The 20,645-nt window shown below is 43.4% G+C and overlaps 1 protein-coding gene across 7 annotated transcripts in view; it reads left to right on the plus strand.

Annotated features, from left to right (window-relative positions):
* The window catches only part of UNK (unk zinc finger), a 44,221-nt gene extending 25,655 nt beyond the window's left edge, over positions 1 to 18,566 (plus strand). The window contains exons 8-17 of one of the 7 annotated variants that reach the window (XM_075771039.1): positions 804 to 946; positions 2,258 to 2,305; positions 3,164 to 3,364; positions 7,681 to 7,749; positions 8,436 to 8,610; positions 9,765 to 9,866; positions 11,359 to 11,547; positions 14,548 to 14,645; positions 15,201 to 15,458; positions 15,861 to 18,566. In XM_075771039.1, the coding sequence (XP_075627154.1) occupies positions 804 to 946; positions 2,258 to 2,305; positions 3,164 to 3,364; positions 7,681 to 7,749; positions 8,436 to 8,610; positions 9,765 to 9,866; positions 11,359 to 11,547; positions 14,548 to 14,645; positions 15,201 to 15,458; positions 15,861 to 16,016 (1,439 nt within the window). In that variant the 3' untranslated portion in view covers positions 16,017 to 18,566. Of the gene's footprint in view, positions 1 to 803; positions 947 to 2,257; positions 2,306 to 3,163; positions 3,365 to 7,680; positions 7,750 to 8,435; positions 8,611 to 9,764; positions 9,867 to 11,358; positions 11,548 to 14,463; positions 14,646 to 15,200; positions 15,459 to 15,860 lie in introns of all 7 variants that reach the window. The other 6 variants (XM_075771037.1, XM_075771041.1, XM_075771040.1 and 3 more) reach the window with 6 other exon arrangements.
* The last annotated feature ends 2,079 nt before the right edge of the window (positions 18,567 to 20,645 follow it).

Here is a 20,645-nt window from a genome sequence, read left to right on the forward strand (position 1 = left end):
ACAAGATTACTGCACTTGATACTACTCTACTTTAAAGCCAGAGTAATGTTCTGTGGCACTTAGGTCATTCCAACCTGGTTATTTCTTGTGCTGTCTTATGGAATATTATCTTTTAGTCCCTTCTTAGCAAGGTGAACACTGAGGGCCTACTTCAATTAAAATAACAGGAGTCCATTTATTGTATCTATTCTTAGCATGAGTTTTGCAGAGTATTGGCAAGAAATGTGTTGAAACCAATACTTTAAAGATACTGCAATGCAGGCATAGTGTCAGTTACATAGTTTTTGTAAAGATGCTGAGTTGTGTTAGATGTAAATACTACAAGTCTACAGCATCTCTAGTTTACCTTCCAAGCCAACAACACTTTCTTTTTGTGCCTTTCTACATACATTACTTTTTTTTTTTGTAAGGGTTTGTACTGAGTGCTGATGGAAACTTATCTCCCTCAGCTAATTATAATGCATGCATCAACTTTGTGCCTAGCAATGAAGGAAGCTCTGCTTAGTTCAAGACAGCTGAATGAATAACACACAATTAACACAGAGAAGATAATTTTGGAGCAGTGTTAATGGACTAAAGAGCAGCACAGCATACAAGTGATGACAGTAATAATGTAAGGAATATTAGATAAGTAGTAGTCATTTGCCAGATAAGATTTCTCCTTGCCTTTATACTTCTAAGTAGGTGCTTGTGGAATATTTCTTCTCTCAAGAATATCTAGGTATTCTTGTTCCTAAACGTCTTGTGCTCCATTGCAATTATACAGCTTTGAATAATGTTCCTTGTGCTTTTATTTCTTTCAGAGCCTGCGCTCAGTGAAGATTTACAGCAATCCTCGGCTGTGTCTAGCCCGACACAGACGGGCCCTGTGATGTATATGCCGTCAGCAGCTGGTGATTCTGTTCCAGTCAGCCCTTCCAGTCCACATGCCCCAGACCTTAGCAATGTACGTAGCACTGCGGGGAAGCCTTGTCCGTATTTTATAAATCTCGGTTTCTCTGAGTCACTGTACTACTTTCTCCCAAGAAGAGAAATCTTAAGTATCCAAAAGCCCAAAGGGTATGGCATTTTTCTTTTAGATCTCGGCTCCACAGTTTTTAGAAGGATCTGTTTGTTTGGAACATACAATTCAGTGACTTTAGTATTGTCCTCTCACCTATAAAATTTCTAAGCCTTCCTTTCTGTGCAGAGTTTGTTGATGTACTTTCAGGAAAGTGGAATACATCCGCACATGAAGTCCAACTCCTTCCTGTCTGGAGGTACATATTGGGCTTAGTTTCCAAGTACTCCAATTAAAGGCTGTGAGCCAATAATGTCTAAAGTACATAACTACAATCGAGTTTGTTTACATATGTAATCTCAGAGGCTTAACCTGTGCATATTGTGTGTTGCATTATAGGATATCCTTGATTCTCTCCCTCTCCTACTTCTGGAGATAGCTAAACTCTGTAATATATTTAAGTAATGCCCCAGATTGTTGGTAGTACTTTTAGTTGTACATACAAGAAGGGAAATCTTTTAAATGCTGATCAGATGCACGCAGGCATATAAGAGGCCCATGGAATGTTAGACCACTTCATTTTTGCTGAGAGATTTTTTTTGTTTGTGTAAGTCTTTCGTGTTTGCACTACTGTTGATAAGGTGTGTAACCTTTTCAAATGGTTGGTTGAGGTTTTGAGAAGGTAAAATGACGTGAGTTTAACTCCTTTGAAACTGATCAGAATGAGGTGAACTCATTTGGGACCTCTGTTTTATCTTATTCTCCCTTCTTGAAAAGAGAAGCTGATAGTTTGATTTTATTCATGCCAAAGCCAACCTCACAGTTCATTGTACTCCTGAATTTGATTGCAGCTAGAATTCCAAACAGATCTTGAAAAGTCTGGACATAATATTTTCTCTCGCTAAATAACACTGTGGAAAGCAGTAAAAAAGAAAAACCCTTCATCTTGTGAGTTTATCATCTAAATTCTCTGAAAACTGCAATGAAATTGAAGATACCTTCCGCTTTATAGACTGTTTAGGTCTTTGTTATCTCAAGCTCTTAGTCTTTTAAACAGTCTTTCCTAATCCTTGGATATATGCCAAATGGCAACACATGTCTTTCTGTGACTTCATCACTCCACAGGGCATCTGCATGTAGCTTGCAAACAAATATGGCTTTGCTGGTGATCATTTTACATGATGAATTAATCAGAGAAAAAGGTCCCTCTAGCAGCCAGCCTCACGTGGCCTGTTCTGTTTTGTATTTGTACTGTAGGTGTGGAATAAATCAGGAACTCTGCCAACTAGCCCCACCTCCACCACAGTGAGTAGTATCTTTGCAACTGTAGGGAAGCGTGGACAGCAGAATGTCTCTATAAAAATAAAATCAAAATATTGTAGGATGCTCCTTCTTTCTAATGCCAGCCCAGACTGTGCCACATTTGAATCTGTGGTAGCAGTAGCTGTCTAAATGTTGTCTGAAGCACAGCCATGCTTGCCAGTGCAGGCAAATAATTTCTTGTCCTAGAGAAATGGAATATCTGCATTGATCCAAGTAGGCACTTCCTCTAAAACTCATCTTAATCTTCTTTGCTGCTGTCCATGGTTTCATCTACAGTGCAAAACTAGCCTTGTTGCATGTGGTTGTGATCCCTGATTATAGTCCAAAGAACGGAAATCCTTGTGTTTTTTAATGCAGCTGTTGATACTTGGCTTGTGCCTGCATTAAAACTTTCAGATTTCCAACTGGAAAGCAAAAGATAATAGTATTACACGTAGCTCAGATATGCTTGGTTGTTTCACACCACTACTCAGTGCAGACAGGATCCACTGTAGCCTAAGGAAAGCGAGTTTTGGTCAGGTTTGGAAACTAGATCAGTTGCATCTGAGGCCTCAAAAAGAATAAATGTCACTAGAGCTGTAGGCTGTTTTTTTATAAGATTGCACTCCAGTACAAAGTAATGACAACAAAACCATAATTGTGGGACTGTATATATCCAGTATCTACTGGAACTTTTTCCTGTTTTTTAATTACTGTTTACCGGAAGCTTGTATGCTTGTGTTGACTGTCAGTATAATCGATGCACAAACAGTGAAGTGAATGAGCTCTTCTGTGGGATGCCTCTCCTCTCCGAGTCGTTGCTGCTGGCTGTACTTTCCTGACACTTGTTCCTTCTATTAGATTCTTTGTAGGAACAGCAGTCTCGGAAGCCCATCTAACATATGTGGGTCTCCTCCTGGCGCCATTGGAAAGCCACACAGCTTGGAGACCATTGGTTTTCCTCCAGACTCAGTAACAGCAGCCGGCAGCTACAAGAAAGCACCTGGGTTTGAGCGAGAAGATCAGGTGGGGGCCGAATATTTGAAGAGTTTCAAATGCCAGGTTAGTAGGGAATGTTGGCCAGAAGAGTTGGGGGGATGAGGAAGAATGAAAAATTGCCCAGTCTAGCTTGAATGTTTTTGGTTATTTGTGGGGTTTTTTGTTTGTTTTTTCCCCGAGGAACAAAAATGAGAAAGCCCTGTTCTCATTATCAGTTCTCAGATCTCTGCTGTTGCTTTCAGCCTCCCTTCCAGGCTCTTCCATCTTACATCTGTTCTTGTCTGCCTAGCTGCCATCACACATGCAGTTTGTAGAAGTCAAGCTGCTGCTTGTTTTTGTAATCCCTCACAACTTCTGTCCTGTGTTGACCCTGGGTAGCTTCCCACATAGCACTTCTTGCTCTTTCTTTTTCCGTATTTAGGTCCTTGCCAAGAGTTGCTGTTTCTTTTGCTGTACTATCTCATGGAAACTCATCCTTCCTTCTCTATTCTCACTCCGAACTCTTACCTTGAACTCCGTGACTTGGTTTGTCTTCTGTTTTCACCATTTGTTTATCGGGTGTGTTAAAAATGTCATGCTGGTTGTCTCTTGCTTCTCTGGCTGTATCATTCTGATCCTTGAATCTCTCCTGTGGCTTCTGTATTAGATTTGAATTCCTTATTCACATTTGGAGAGCCCTCTGCAATCTCACCCAACCCACATCTGTCATGACATTCCCTCTTACCCCTTTTGATATCCTAGTCTTGCCTTGCTGCTTCCTCAGTCTTCTCCTTCTTGGTGTCACGCCTTATTCAGACTGCTCCCTAAGCCCAGAACAGTCTCTTCCATCTCTTCTGCCATACATGAGCTTTTCCACAGTCAACTTGTTATTGTGAATTTCCTTTTTTGATGTTACAATTATGTTATGATTAATAGTTTCTCTGTGCTATCCCTTCCAAGTCAGCTGAGTCCAACCCAGAGCTTGGGTCTCAGTTTTTATACCTCACTGGGTTTGTAAATGTAATAGAACAACATCTCAATTTAGGGGAAGGAATAGCTTTTATGAAGAGATGCCTGCAAAAATATTTCCTACAAGTTTCTTTAAAAATATATATATAAAAAGGACTAAAATAACTGGTCTGTGTTGCTTGAGAACAGAGATGACAAGAAATGCTACTTTCAGCCTGGCTACATTTAAACTCTTCTCTGTAATATTAAAGAAGCTCATCTTAATAAGCATATACTGCTGTGTTAATATTGCACTGCTGTGAGAAAATGGTGGAAATAGCTCGTCCAGACAAGATCTTGCATAAAGTAGTTGGATTTAGAAGCAGACTCTGCGGGTTTTGTTTTATTTATTTTTACAGCTTTGGGAAAATATGACCAAACTTTGCAGTAGGACCAGTCTTGAACACTGTTTAGTCTAATTAAAATTATTTGGTGACAAATACAGATTAAGCTATATGCATGTATGCTGTCTTATAAATGCTTTCATTGTCTTGCTTAACGTGGATGTGGCTTAGGAAATTGCAAATTGATGCAACATGTCTTAGGGGGTAAAGAGCAGACCATGCTGTGATCCTGGCACTTCTTGCAGGCACAGCAGCTTGTAGCAGTTGTTTAGAAACAAAAGAAGAAACATGCACTCGTTCTCTATTGCCTCTGCTCCAAAGGAGGAAAGGAGGAGTGAACCCAAAGCCCAAGGACCGAGAGAACCCCTGTTTCCTGCCAGCAGAGGCAGGGTGCCAGGGAGGCCCAGCTTTGGAGAAAATGGGCAGCAAGCCTAAGCCAAAGAGAAAGGGGATGGAGCATGAATAGGACTTTTAAAAGGAGGGCCAGATGATGAGCAGCGTTTATGTCTGAAGTCCAGGCTGTGCTACAAAGCTACTCTGTTCAGGTAGCTTCTTACTCATGTGGCTTTAATTAAGCAAAAACCTGTGTTAAATGAATGGAATAAATAGCTATTAAAATATAGACAGAAGTAATCACAGTTGCCTTATGCTAGTCTTCTACAGATAAAATTAGGTGTCTCGTAAGTCTCCTGGCTTAATTTTCTTTTAATCTATAATTACTTACTTTTTAAATCCTCTGTAATTCCCTTTGGCTGCAGTGGGCACTTGAGATTCTCACATACCCCATAAATTAGACCAATAATTAGGCATTTAAATTTGCTCACTCATATCTGAAAACTTAAGAGACACTCTGGCTCAGCTCTGCAATAGGCTTGTCATTTTTCCTCCATGGAATTGGTACAAATAGTTTCTATCTTATTAGAATGAAAAATACATCTCCTGTGTTAATAGGTTCCTCATAGTTTGTGGCAAGGCTGAGCCAGCAGTTAAAGCTAAAAATACTTTTCCTGAGTCCCAAAAGATTTAGCAAGCTGGAAAAATGCTAGCTGCACTGGAAGGACTTGAGTGCAGCGACCAGGAGGTGTTCCTGCATCCTGACACACAGTACAGTAGGTTTGTTCCATGCTCATCAGAAAACGTTCAGTTTACTCGTAACTTATGTCCCTTGTTTTCTTTCCTGACTGCAACAAACTAAGCTGGAGAATCTCAGCCTGCCCTTTGAATTTCTGTCTTGATGTCTTTAATGTTATTCAGAGCTAAAGGAGACTGGCTTACTGGCGACAATCAGTTTGCTCTATTTTTTCACTCGTGTTGCATGAATTCAAGGCAGTGGGAATTGGGACTAGCTTAGAAACGCATTCACTTTTTGTCTCCTCCTTAAAGAAAAAAACCCCTTCCAGTAAGACTTAACTGCACCAGAGCCAGCTAGCTACGTTGGCAGGAAGCCTCTTGGTGGGGGGGCACGGCTGCGCACGCGCCTTCACTTTAGCTGCTGACGTCTGTTGATAGCACGTTTTGTGTTCAGATGAGTGTCAAACAGGGTAGGGATGCGCTGGATGATCTAGCAGGCGTGTTATCAGGCGCACACAGATGCGCTAACGTAACGCATCTATTGCACACAAAGGAAAACAAGCCTGTGATCGGTTCAGCGGTAGTTTTGCTGTATGTAAACGTGCTGTGTGTTGTTCAGGGAAGCATGAGAGAACCGTACCCACCAGAGAAGGATCTTTGCGTCCGTATCTCAACTGCCTGTTTGCCAGGCTTTGCCCTCCCTATAGGCATACAGCTGAGCAGAGAAAATGATTTAATTAAGGGATGAATTCTGGCTGCTGCTCTTTCGCCTGTCTGGTTATGTCATCCGTTCTCCCAGCAATCATTTATCTTTTTTATAAGATTGTTTAAGCCAAAAAGTCAAGCGTATCACCTTCAGGTCAGTTGTGGTGCCTCTGTGCACTGCTGTTGTACATCAGGCCTGAATCTCCCCTGTAGAGATGGTGACTGCCTGCATTGCGATAAATACGATCAAGTGTTGCTTTATGCCTAGAATGTGTCTCTGATTCAGACTGGGGGGGGGGGGGGGGGGGGGGGGTTGGAGGGCAAGTAAACAAGCAGCTCTGACTCTCAGCACTTTTTTTGCTCCCCTTTGGTGCTCGGAGGGTGTGATTGATCTCACCATGACTTACGCATGTAGCAGCGTGGGTGGAGCAGAGCAAGGCCTGGCCAGAACAGACCCGTTACACACTGACAAGCTCAAGAGGCCACTTCCTTCCCCAACTCGGTTATCGTAACTCAGAATTGACTGATGTTGTGAGGCAAGAGGGTTGATATCTGTTAAGGATATACTGCTGGATGGTCCTTAGGCTGAATTTTTAGGCTGGATAGTGGAATTCTAAATATATGTTGGCATTCATGCAGTTTTGCAATTCCAGACAACCTTGACCTCTTATGTTTTATGGCTTTGAGCTTTCTATGTTAATGGATGGGGGAAAGATTTTTATTTTTTAAAAAATCAGATTTGATGATCTTGCTTTTAAAATTGATCAGTTATCACTTTATTTTACTTTGCAATCCCAGCTGGGAAAGTTTGAGGGAAAACATAATCTACATACTTTATTTTCCCAAAGCTGAAAATCATTTACAGAATTTAAAAATATAGTGTGCCTCCCACCATTTCTGGTCGCTTTTTTAGATACTGGTATGAAGGCTGATGAGTTGTTTGTAGCAAGGCAAAATAATTCATTTTTGGTCTTGGTTCTTAAGATGTCCTTTGTACTAGCAGAGGACTTACAGCAGCATTGATGGTAGATGTAATTGTGACAAGTCTTTGTATAACTCTAGGGATGATGTCTTGGTATATAGAAAGCAAACTGCTTGGAGTGTTTTCAGTTTGCTGTGCTTTCCCGCTCTCTGAATTCTCCAGTGCCCAGAGCAGGCTGTAAGAGAGGAGGGGTCTGTGTTTCCCATGGCCTCTCCAAAGCCAGCAGTCAGCCATTTTTAATTTTGCTGCTAATCCCTCTGCTTCTCTTTTGTTCTGTTTCTTTACTGCAGCAAGCAAAAATGAAGTCCCACTCATTGGAACACAGGAGCCAGGAGCAACCTTTGTTACAGCCCAAACAGGTACGGTGCTGCTAGCAGGGCTCTGAACCTAGCTCAGTGCTCGCACCACCGCAGACAAGGACATGAGAAATCTCTGTGGATCTGGACAGCTCTGCAGGGAGTAAATGACAGTCCAGACACTATTTAGGGATGCTCAGCTTGAGGGATTACTTTATGAAGATGGGATGATTTGCTGGAGGGGTTATTTGTGAATGGCTAGACCTGCATGAATACAGGAAAGATTCATAGGCCTGGACCATGCTGGAGAAGGCCTCCAAATTACAGAAAATTGAGCTGGAATGGATCTCTGAAGTCATCTAAGTTCAAGGATTCAGCAAAGAGAATTTAATATCAGGTTCTAAGTCATGTGTTGAACTAAGTCTGAGTGAGCGATTGTGTGACCCATGCCTATGATTGCATGCAACCTGTGGGTCACAGGAGTTAATTCTGGGGCAGCCTGAAGGATGTTTGTAATACTGCAGGGTGGGGGGGGGAGGGAAGGAGAGCAGTCGGCTGAAATTAAAGAAAAGCTGTTAATCTCTCCCCCACCCCCAGCCCAGTCATAGCACGAGCCATCTGTCAGGTTGGAAGCAGGCAGGAACAGGTTTGCTGCTGATCTTTGGCTCATTCCTGCATGTTTCTGAGGGGATTCTTCTATAAAGATGTTTTATTTCCTACCTCTTTCCCTTTTAAAACTCTTGTTTCAGGACATACTGGGTATTCTCCCAGTGGGGAGCCCACTGACATCCAGCATCTCCTCTAGTATCACCTCCAGTCTGGCTGCAACGCCACCAAGCCCTGCCGGCACCAGCAGCATACCAGGCATGAATGCCAATGCCCTTCCTTTCTACCCAACCAGTGACACCGTTGAGTCTGTCATAGGTAACTTTGCCTTTTTTACGTATGCTAATAGGGCTTCCTCTGACGTGGATTACCAGGTACGAGAATTGGAATAGCATGGGTGTTCCAGTGAACTCCAGGTTTTTCGTCTCTGTCAGTGTTGGCAGACTCCTGAGGCTGTAAGCTTTTTCTGTGACTGTGACGCATCTGATGTTTTCTGCAGGTCATTACGGATGAAATTCAGCCATGGGACCAACAGAAGGCCTCTGAGCCACTTATTCAGAATGTCAGATGGTGTAAAGGGCCTTAGTTTTAGGTTTGTCAAAGTGACAAAGAGGTCTTGGAGCAGGCAGGAAGTCGCAGGGGCATTTTCCACAGTTACAACCCCTTACATTCTTAATGACAATTTTATAGTGAGGGCTACCAGGTAGATTGTAAGGACTTGCCCTTCATAGAGTGTAGGACAGAGGCTGTTAGAAAAAGGAGAACAGCAGAGTCCAGAGAGTGGAATCACTCCTCTTAGATAGGTACAGGTTTTTTTGGTCACCTGTTTTTTTGGGTTGGTTTGGTTTGGGGTTTTTTTTTGAATCTAACGTTTCTGAGGTGATCTCACTAATTTGTAAAAAATAATAATAGAAATGAGTGGGCATGCGTGGGATGGAATTATATTGATCATGATTAGTGAGGAGGCATATTCAAATAGATACATTTGTAGGCATTCATAAGCTTTCTTTATTTTACCCTATCTTTGAACCTCAGAGATGTTTTTCAAGTGTCCCCTTCTACTGATATTTCTTTTTCGAGTGGCTCTTCAGCAAAGTAGGGACAAAGCACAAGCCAGACCCAGATATGTCATGAGCCAGTGTTATTGCATATTATGGACAGACTTGAAAGAGCATTTTGGGGAAGACTTATGGGAACTGCTGTTATTTCATCAAATTTTTGTTTTCATATAACATTTGGGAATACTTTGAGACAAAACGAATTCAGATCAGGCAAAAGAACCTGAACTGAAAAGCTGCCTATGACACTTCTGCCAAACCGTTTAAGAAGAGCGTTGCACAGGGCGGAGAGTAGGGCTGCGCAGACTGACAAATAGAGAGCAAAGGCTCCTCTGCATGTAGGCTCTTTGGGCCATCCTATCTCTTGAAGTTGTTGGTCCTTTATAACATAATTGGTACCTCTGTGTCTGGCAGAGTCTGCCTTGGATGACCTGGACCTGAATGAATTCGGAGTGGCTGCCCTGGAGAAGACATTTGACAGCAGCACAGTGCCCCACACGAGTGGCATCATGATAGGTACATGAAAGCAACAGAGCTTTCTTTATCTTCTGCCAAGCAGTGTTGCCCAGTCACCTCAGTGGAGCCAGCCCAGCAAAGCTCTAAAACCAGTCCCAAAGTAACATTGGTTAAACAGCAATTAGAACAAACTCTGGCAACTGCTGAGCATCTTTGAAGTGAAAGCTTGCCCTTATTGACTAGCAGAGCTGAGTTCTTGCCATTGGGCCCAGGTGTCTTGGGGATGTTTCTTGAGACTGAATGGGACTTGCTTGATTTTTTTTTTTTTTTAAGTGTGCAATAGACTCTAGAACGCATCTGATACCATTAAAAAGAGGCCAAAGTATAATGATTTGCATCTTAAGCAGAAAACTCTCCCTAGCAGTAACAGGAAACTCGCTGACCTGGTAATGCTATCCATCTGTCACAGAGTGTCATCATGGTCTGCTGACTTGATTCCTGTAATGTCTGTCTCATTTTAATGCATGGAGGTAGGCTGAGGCCTCTTCTACCTGTCTCTAATGAGTGTCCAGGGGAAAAAAGAAATGTCTCATAGCTTTTTGAAGTGGTTGTAGTTTCTGGCTACCCTTGCTGCGTAAGACAGGTTTTGAATGAGAGCTGACTTTGGTGGTCTGAAGGTTTTCCACGGGACTACACTGCCTGGAGCTGTGGTGAGGTAGGAAGGGACCTGTGGAAGGAACCCTAAAGAATATCGCTTCCACTTCCCTGCCAAAGATAAGAACTTGGTCAGAGACTTTACTGTGCCTGTCTGCTGATAGCCCTGCTTCTGCCGCTACCCATCTGCAGTGGCTTAGAGATCCTCCACGCTGCTTTTCCCTCTGTTCACATCAGGTCTGGGTGTTACCTGGTGATCTCCTAAGAAGGGAGGCCAGGGGACAGTGGGGAGCAGGGCTGAGATCTCACTCAAACTGTGTGTGGCAGACAGAATGACCCCTTGTGTAAGGGAAGTGTGATGTCTTTGGAGGATGGCTTTTGTTTATTTGGGGGTTTTTATTACTGATAGATCCAGGCACTCAAGTATGTCTAAAATGACTCAAGCTAGTCACTGATTTTTAGCGGTTAAGATCATGACCTGAGCCAGCGTGATTAATCTTCTCACTACAGGTTGTTTGGAAGTATTAAAGGCAGAGGCATGTGTTTTAGAAGTGAATTTTTCATTACCAATTATTTCACCAGATACCAAATTCATCGTCTTTAGACTGACAGGGACTGAACTCTTTTGTTCAGAAAACCTTTTGTTGCTTTGGCTGATGAAAAAGCAGTCCATTGAACTCCGGAGGGTCTTAACCTACGTGGTTCATGGGACAGCAGCTTCAGTGCTCCTCTTAAAGGCTGAGAGGGGAATGAAACGTGATGAGAAGCAAAGGGAATCCCGAGGGGCTTAGAAAGGAGAGAGGGAAGCTAACGCCTTCTGCTCTGAACTCCTGCGCTGTGCTCTGGCCCATACTTCATGGTCATACATAGCCATCCTCTCTGTGTGTTCTTTGTCCAGGTGGGAGTTTGCTGCAAAGTTCTGCTCCTGTAAATATCCCTGGGTCCCTTGGAAGCTCTGCCTCCTTTCACTCTGCCTCTCCTTCTCCACCGGTCAGCCTCTCATCGCATTTCCTCCATCAGCCCCAGGGACACTTAAGCCAATCAGAAAACACGTTCCTGGGGACATCAGCTTCTCATGGATCATTAGGTAAATGCACAGTGTGTGTGTCCCATGTACATGCCTGTCTGTGCCATGTAAGTATTTTCTTTTAAGTTAGCTTTAATTTTAATGTATTATTTCACTGCTGCCATTTGTATCTCTTCTCCCCATGAGAACAGCAACAGTACTAGAAGCTGCTTTACCAAAAATCAGCTAATACCTTGTGAACAAGGGAGCAATTCCCTCTACTTCACATGTTTCTAGGCTGAGAAAAATGGACAGATAGGTTAAGTGACTGATGATGCCTTTCAGGGAAAAGAGCTCTGCCTTTTCGTGCCACCAGTGCTCTTGCTGAGACTTCACTTTACATAAGACTCAGAGTTGGGTCCTCAGCTTTACTTAGTTAAGATGAGGATTGCAGTTTGCCCTTGAGACTGCTTGTAGGTCAGACTGGTTTCTGGGAGGGAGCTCTACAGCAGGCTTGAGTCATTGTACTTTTTTTTTCCTCCTATTTGGCAATCTGCATGCAGTTTTTGCAGTGTGAACTTTGCAAAAAGTTACAGCGTTCCAGCTTTGTCCCCTTTGCTCCTTTCCCCCCTCCCCTTGAGGATCTGTTTCCTGTATGAGGGACTGTGAAGGAAGAGAAATTGCTTTGGAGCTTCAGGCAGAACTGGGAACTGAGGGGCCAAATCTATTTTATTATCAAGGCGCAGGATTACCTTGAGAAGTAAAACCTGTTTGATGGGCTCAAGGCTACAGTGACACTGGCTCTGCTGATTTCTGTTAGTAAATATTAGTTCTTTCAAGTGATACTAGACATAAATGCTTCTTCAAATTTGAGATATGCTTTAATCTTCAGCTTAACCTAATAAAATGATTACATGTTTTTATAATCTATTTCTGCATGCACTTATCTATGTAACTGCATCCCTTGTTTGCATAGGCCAAACCCATGCTTCCATGCCTTGCAATTGCTATTTGTTGGCTTTAAACAGCTTTTACAATTACTGTAATAAGAAAAGAGACATCAGAGGGCATCTCTGCTGTTAATTGGTGTTGAGGCTGGCTGTTCATCCCAGTTTCAGTAAGAAAAGGAAAACTTGCAAGTAAGGCCTGCTTTTAATTTTGGAAGAAACAAGTTAAGCAGTTACATTTCTCTTGACTATATAGTTATACAAATAAAAACCCAAAGAAATGCAGGAAATTCACAAATGCATTTTAAATACTTGATTTTTAAGAAAAAAGTTAGATATTTTCCTGTAATACAACACAAGCGTTTTTGCTGAGGTTTTGGTAAGATACTCAAATAGTAACCTAGCTGTTGAGCATCTGGAATCTATCTATTCCATGTGCCTTGCTGAATGCAAGTGTGTAGTGTGTGGTTATTACTCATTTGTATTGCAATTGAGTTAAAAATACCTAGTTCTGGGCTAGTTCCCACTGTGCTAGATGCAAAAGGTGCCGAGAAGGCGTTCCTGACCAAAGGGGCTCGATACTTCAAATGCGACATGAGAACAGCAGGTGGAGAAAGTAAAAAGAACCGAGGAGATAAGCTTGGTCAGCGTTATGGCAGAATTTGTGGCTTGCCAGCATCCTGCTTAGTGCTAGATTCCCCTTCAAGAAAACTGGAGCTTTAAAAACAAAATGTGAATTGAGGTTCCATTAAAACTTCTTGCTCTCAACTGAGCGTGCCTCAGAGCAGCTGAAATGGACCGATGGTAAGTGGCCTGAGCCAGCGAAGAGCCCTTGTTGCTCTGCTAAATTACTTGTTAATGCACCTAAGCCCTTAGTGAAGACAAGTCACTATTTTTCAGCTGTATTTTTTTTGTAACTGTTTGTGTCTTGGCTGGCACTAAATGGGAAGTGAGTGGTGTTGAGTTAGCCCTCACTGCGAGGCTGTTGGCCCCAGGGCTTGCTTGTAGACACAGTCAGTTTGGCTGCTGTAAGATCAGAATTATGAAATGCAATTAGGTTTAGGAATGTCCTCACCCAGCGGTGAGCACAACTAAATGAAAATGACTCCTACAACATCAAACAGGTGCGTGCCTGTGTGTGTAAGAGTCCACATCACTCGGTAGCTCTGTCTCGGTAGGAGCTTTTCCTACTAGCTCTCCCTGGAGCGCAAAGTATGGATGCTTATTTTAAGTAAAAATATTTTTGTTATTAAAAGAGTACAAACCTTGGAGTCTGTGAAAAAATAGCCAAGTTTGTTTACAACTGGTTTTCTACTGCTGTGTCTCCTAAGCCTTGAATTTCTTCCTGAAAAGAGAAATTATTTGAACAAGCTAAAAGAGGGAAGTGGTTAGTTAAGTCTTCTCTGGTGCCAATCACTAGCTTTATGCTAGAACTCTGCAGGGGATGAAGCTCATTATACTATCATCTCCACTTGTTTGTAAACAGGGTTTTCCAGTTAGGGCTGTTTCTTGCATATGCAAACAGTAATGACGCTGGCGTATTTTAATGTCACTGTTTGGGAAGCAAGACTGCCTTTCTAAGCACCAAGCTGAGGAGACAGAAGTTTTCTTGGGGTATAGTGTGAGAGGAGGCACCACCTGGGTTGGCTGTGTGAACCAATCTGTTCACCAACGCTGATGGCTGTGCCGCACAGCGTAGTGGGAAGGTAGTAAGCAGTTCAGAGGTTCGCATGTGAGAAGGGGGATTCAAGCTGGTAATCAGCTCTGCTCTAAAATAGATTCTTCTAAAAACAGCCTGCTTCAAAAGTTGCCTCCACTTAGTTTCTTGGGTCCTCCCTGTGTCATTAAAGATGAGGCCTAATGGTGTGAAACTTCCCCTGTAAAATCCCTCTATGATGGATTCCTGGGTCCTGGGGATGAAAGTAATTCCTATGATGATCTTTTTTCCTATGTACACATTTTTTGAATCCTGGATTTCACAGGGGTAGGGAAGAAATGGGGAAATTGCCAGCACCTGTGACATAACCCTCTCTATTTCCCTGTGAAACAGGTTTAAATGGGATGAACAGCAGCATATGGGAACACTTTGCTTCGGGGAGTTTTTCGCCCAGTACCTCACCTGCATTTCTGTCAGGTCCAGGTGCTGCGGAGCTGGCACGGCTACGACAAGAACTGGATGAAGCCAATGGCACAATAAAGCAGTGGGAAGAGTCTTGGAAACAAGCCAAACAGGTACTTGAGCAACTCCTGGGAATAAGGACTAGGGAGTGCAAAGGAGTAGGAGGGTGTCAGCCTTTAACGAGAAGCTTTCCAGACGTTGAGGTGATGGGAAGAGCTGTAGGATTTACAGACAGATTCTCTTAAGCATTCTTATTCTTTCTTCTGCCATGGAAAGTGGGACTGAATCACTGTGGTTGATGTGTTCAGATGCTGGACGCACAAGACCAGGTGTCATAACAGATGCACTGAGGTGCCTGACAGTCTTTTAGACCTGGTGATTGACTTAAATCCATGACAATTTGCCAGTATGCAAAGTTCATCTTCTTAACAGTGTGAGCCAAATAGGTAGAACCACAGCCCAACCAGTTGGGGTATCTGGAAAGAGCAGTGCTTTGAAGTGAAGCTCCAAGGATGATTCAGAATTTGGGAACAGGGCAGATTGGACAGACCACGCTCTCAGTGAGGAGTGTATGAAAAGGGATACTTTTGCCTGGGATTCTCTATTATTATTGGAGGCTGACCGAGTTTTCAGACTGCTTCTTTTACCCTCTTTGTTGGAACCTGTAGGCTTGTGATGCTTGGAAAAAGGAGGCAGAGGAAGCAAATGATCGTGCCAACACAGCTAACATGGAATGTGAACTGGCCCGGGAGCAGAGGGAAGCCTTGGAGCTGCAAGTGAAGAAACTGCAGGAGGAGCTGGAGAGGATCCACACAGGCCAGGACCCTCAGTTTCTGCGCTCCTTCTCTGACCTGGAAACCCTCTCTCTCTCTTCACTTTACACCCTTCAGAAACAGCTGCGGGCAAACCTGGAGAAAGTCGATAAGGTGAGTGCCAGGCATTTGCAGGCAGGGCCTTGCTCTCTCTGCTCCTACAGATCGCAGCTTTTTTCCCCCTTTTCTTTAATACAGCCAGAAATCAGCAGCCTATCAAAGCAATTCCATGTGGATTGTAGCCAAAGTGAGTTTTAGCCAGCTTACAGGAAAATACCTACCTCTTCTTTGTGCCTAAAGTACAGAGTTTAAGTCAAAGATGCTCTGTTCATCCTAAAGGTCCTAAAAGACATCGTGCTGTGCTGCTTTGCTTTCGCTTCAGAAGATGAATGGGCGGACAGCTGCAAGTCCTTCCCCTGCCGCCTCCTTGTTCCCCAAACTGCGTAGCACAGGACGGGAGCCCTTTTGCTTTGTTACTTGGATGCTTATGTTTTGCCCTGTCCCCCTCTCTTGCAGGCGGTATTTCAGATGCAGTCAGTGAAATGCCTTAAGTGTCAGGAGGAGAACCGGGTGGTGTTACCGTGCCAACACGCAGTGCTGTGTGAAACGTGCGCCGAGGAGGGCGAGTGCCCCATCTGCCATCCCAACAGGCCCCATTCTCTCCAGTCGTGACCTTCCAAGGACACTTGTTCTAATCATATCGTATAGGACTTTTTAACTTTATACATACGTACATATATATGTATGTGTACATATATATATGTATGTGGATATATATGTATATATGTGTGTGTATGTGCATGTTTGTGTATGTGTATATATGCACACACACGCACATACACACATAAAACAAAAATTAGTTGCAGAGCACTTTTTAATATTTTACATCCCGTATCTAAACTGCCCCTCACCCGTGCCCCACTAATTCTAACTCTTGAGGAACTTTGAGAGCTGTTTTTAATACAGATCAAAGGGCCATTTGCAAAGAGTCTGTGTTTCTCCTTTTTTCTATTTAGGTGATAACAAATTTTTGACTATTTCCAGAAGGATTTAGAGTGGGCAAGAGGGGCTTCCATGTGCTTTCCAGAGGAAGAGTTGAGATCACAGGGAGGATCGAGGTGGATTGAAATGACTTGTTCATGTCTTCGGTCTCCCTGCTCTTTCACTGACCCAGCTTGGTTAAAGCCATCCTCCCTGATGGAAGCTCCGCTGGGGGCCTGCCTGGTGGGCCTCACGTTGCCGATCTCTGAATGTGCAGGAACTTTGTCATTTAATCAGCGAAGTTCGCTTTTTAAATTTTTTTTACACTCTTTGTATATTTGTATGAAAAGAAGAAAAAAGGGGGGGAGGGGGGAAGTATTGGACCTAGAGCAAGCCAGGCCCCAAAATTCAGTGACTAGTGTTCACTGCTGATTCAGCTAACACGTTCCAGGTCTGAGCAGCCTTAGAAGTATTGCCCTTGTGTGGGATAAAGCCCTTTATGAAGGAATATGGATGCGCAGGTTACTTGTCTCCGGGCACTGGAGTCTCTCTCTGTCTAGAGACTTTTTACTGTTTCAGACCAGATTAATTTTCTTTCAGCCACAGGGACCCATTTCATAGTCACCGCTGAAACGCATGAAACTATGCCGGGTAGTCAGGACGCTTTTCTTGAACAGAGTTGATGTTTCCTGTGTCAGCACCTGAAGGATGGGTTATGGACTGCTGGGTCCAGAAGCCCTCAGGCTTTGTGATCGTGTATGCCTGTGGTGACAGAGAAAGTCCAGCGTGACAAAGAAATGCCACCAGCTTAGACCTTACCAGTAGCTGAGCTTTCCTGTGACTTAACCAGTGTGTCCATTGGATTTTTACATCAGGTGGATTGCAGTAACCTGCTGGGATCTCAACCAAAAGGCCACTCAGTTGACTAAATATTTTTATTTTGCACAGGGATGCTGCCTGTGCTACCTCTCCCTGACCTGGAAAAGCACTGGAACCTCCAGCAGCCCACTGTTGTAGGAAAACTGAATTTTTACCAGAGCCTCTCAGAAAGCTTCATATTTAATGCAAAGACATAATTAGGTTTGCTTCCATAATTCCACCTTTCCTTTACATGGAAGGGGTTAATATGCATTCCCAGATGATCTCTTAAGTGCAGCTCTGTGTAGTTCTTTTTTATGTTTTTCCCATTAACTTGTTTTTTGGGTTTTTTGGTAAAAATGCTTTTTTTTCCATGTGTATTTTATTGTAACTAGCATCAGTTTTTTTAATTTTTTTTTATGGAGAGACACTGTTGAGTGATTATTGTGGCTATGTTGTTTGGTTATAGCCTTTGAATGTCTGTGCCATGGGGCAGCACATCTGCCTTGGTCTGATTTTAAGGAAAGACCTTTTATTGAAATACATGAACATTTCTTTTTTTAGGAAAGAAAAAAATAAAAAGAAGCGGGGAGAGGAGGAAAAAGCCCAATTAAGATAAAAATTTACTAAAAAGTTTTTCTAACTAACTTAAATCATAGGAAATAAACTCTTGAATCAGGTCTTTAATATTTATAAGAAGCAGAGCTGATCAGCCTGTTTTGGCTGTTGGTTTGTAACACTTTTTATTAGCGTGGTGGTGTATCTGTTCTCCTGCCTCCCTGTGGGACTGTTCAGGGTGACGTTGCCTTTGGCCAACCCTCTTTATTTTTCCCCCCCCGAACTGTCCGGCACCCGGCTGCAGGACTGCATCTGCTTCCCACAGGGGCTCTTCGCTTTGTCCCTTCTCTTCAGGTGAAACTTGCCCGCTGGTGGCAGCTCTGTCTGTCGCAGTGGGACTTCCAGTCACGCTGTGATGCAGGGCTGGCGGGTCTAGGGGGGAAGAGATATTTTTTGCCTCCCATTTCTGTGGGGGCACGTTGCTTAGGCAGGGGGGTACAAGGAAAATTCCAGGCCAGAGAAAGCACGTTTTTCCCTTTTGAGTAAAACAGCTTCTCTGTTTTAAAACTTATACTGAAGGACCAAAGAATTGAAAACTTCCCTCATTTGTGGCCCTTAAAATTTACCTTTCCCTTGCCACACTGCACTCACGGCAGAACAGCCTGAAGGAATTAGCACTAGCCTCTTCCCTTGCCCCTGCCCCAATCTATCTCAGCACTCTCTTTGCACAAGCACATAGACTGTTTCTCGCTTTCCTCTGGTTCTTTAGGAAATACTTCCTAAATTTAGGTTTCTATGAATTTGTTTGCTGCTTTTTTTTTTTTTTTTTTAAAAAAGAAAGAACTATCTGAAATGTGAATTATTTTCTTAAGCATCAGATGGAAAAGAGAACTTCATCTTTGCGTATTTTGTGAATATTTTGGAGGGCCACTTATGTGACAATTTCATAACTGAGTGAAGGTGAGAGCAGGAGGAAAGGGCAGCGTTTCTGACCCACTCCAGCAGTTGTTACTGCCTGCCCCAGGCAGGAAGGATGAACCGTAATCACAGCACTGCATTTAAGGCTTAAGAGTCTGTGGTCACCTTCTGTATGGTGTAAAAAGAGTCTTGTTGAAATAAATCTGGTGCTAATATGTACAGCCCCTCTAATGTACTGTCACGCTTCCTTCTGAAGCAGGAACTCCCTTTTACAGGACACGCAGTAATGCGTCAGAACTAAGGGGGCTTTTTTTTTTGCCGAGTCACGCTTCAAAACGAAGTTTTGGTCTGCAAGGCTTCTTGATGAGCAGCCCAGCTGGCTGTTGCAGAGCAGCCCTGAACACGTCTGGGTCCTGCCTCTTCACACAGACTCCTTATTGGATCATGACGTTTTCCTCCCAAAGTTTTTGGGAGCTTAAGAAGTGTTGACCTCAGTGACTAATTGTGCAGGTCGGACACTTCTGAATTAAGAGCTGGGGGAAGGGAGTCCTGATTGTGTTGTGAAACCACAGTATCTTAAAGGTCAATAAACTTTTACATTATTATGGAAAAAACAATATAGAAGCAGATGGCTTAAGACAACACTATCCTGGGTAGATAGATAGCAAAAGGCAAGGCTAGAGCTGTAGACGATAGCCAGGAGCTGAAGAATTTTGGTGTCGCTTTGGGCTAACAGGACCACTTTTAGATCATCTCTGGCCTTAGATGATGTAGCCGCATGCCAGCTGTGGCAAAGAGACGGTGGCACGGGAGGGACCGGGGGAAAGTCTGAGCTGGAGCACAACATTTTCCTTAAGCAGATTTCCCCCCCCCCCCCTGGAGGGAAGTCGCTGCAGCTGATCCCCTGCCGAAGGGTTTATACTTTCTGTACATCTCTGAAGCTGAACCTGAGCCACTTGCAAGGCTTGTGCAGCTGAGACAATGAAGAGAAGTCCTTACCCTGTGAGGAAGCCCGTAACGCTGAACGGACTCAGTAATTTATTGCTGTTCCACCAGCCTCCGAACCTCCTCTCTTTTTCCTTTTCCCCCACCTGAGAAGGAAGAATATTACCAGTGTTTTCCTCCAGAATTATAATAATACTTGGAGCGATGGCCAACAGCAAAATAGATGTTACTGATGTAAAACCTAGTATTTTAAAGGTGAAGTATTCCTGCAAACTAGTGACTGCATCGGAGAGATTTCTGGGGCTTCCCCACTCCGTAGCTTCCAATGTTAAAACAAAATAAATACAGTATACATTTTAAAAAATAATAATAATACTACTACTACACACTGCAGTATTTCTGGTGGCAATTCTTGACCAGTCTCTTCCCCACTTTCCCCAGGAGGAAGGGCACTGGGCAGAAGCGCCCCTAGTCCGTGTAGAAGTTGGCAGAATGGTGATCGGTGGTGTGTAAAACGTGTTGTTGATTCCATGTATAGAACTGTGATTTCAGCTGTCGTTCTCTCGTACTCTGTAAATATGTGTTTTGGCTGTCAGAAACCTGGTTTAGACTCTTTTCTTGGCAGAGTGAATTTGCATGTGGGGCTGGAAAGAACTCAATCTGTGTCACAGTTTCCAAGGGCAGGATGGATTTTTTTTTAGAGGACAATAAATTTTTATTTTTTTGCTAAGAAAAAAAAATATAATAAAGCAGTGTGTGCGTGTGTGTGCGCGCATGCGTGTCCGGGTGTATGTGCAGCCCCTGCGCTGGGGCTTGGGGAGGGGTGGAGAGGTCTGTGCGGTGAAACCCTCAAAATAACAGATCGAATTCATCTCCCTGGCCAATTTTGCCTGCTCTCTTTCACATGACCAAGAATAATTTCTTCCTGAGCTCCGTTCTGGATCAAGCCCCTTTTTCAGGTGAGGGTTCCCCTTCACCTTTATGATCGAGGTGCAATGGAAGAGGGGGAGAGTCGATGCGGTGGGGTTAGGTGGGGCTGGG

This window comes from Balearica regulorum, chromosome 18 (genome assembly GCF_011004875.1).
Source record: "Balearica regulorum gibbericeps isolate bBalReg1 chromosome 18, bBalReg1.pri, whole genome shotgun sequence".
NCBI lineage: Eukaryota > Metazoa > Chordata > Aves > Gruiformes > Gruidae > Balearica > Balearica regulorum.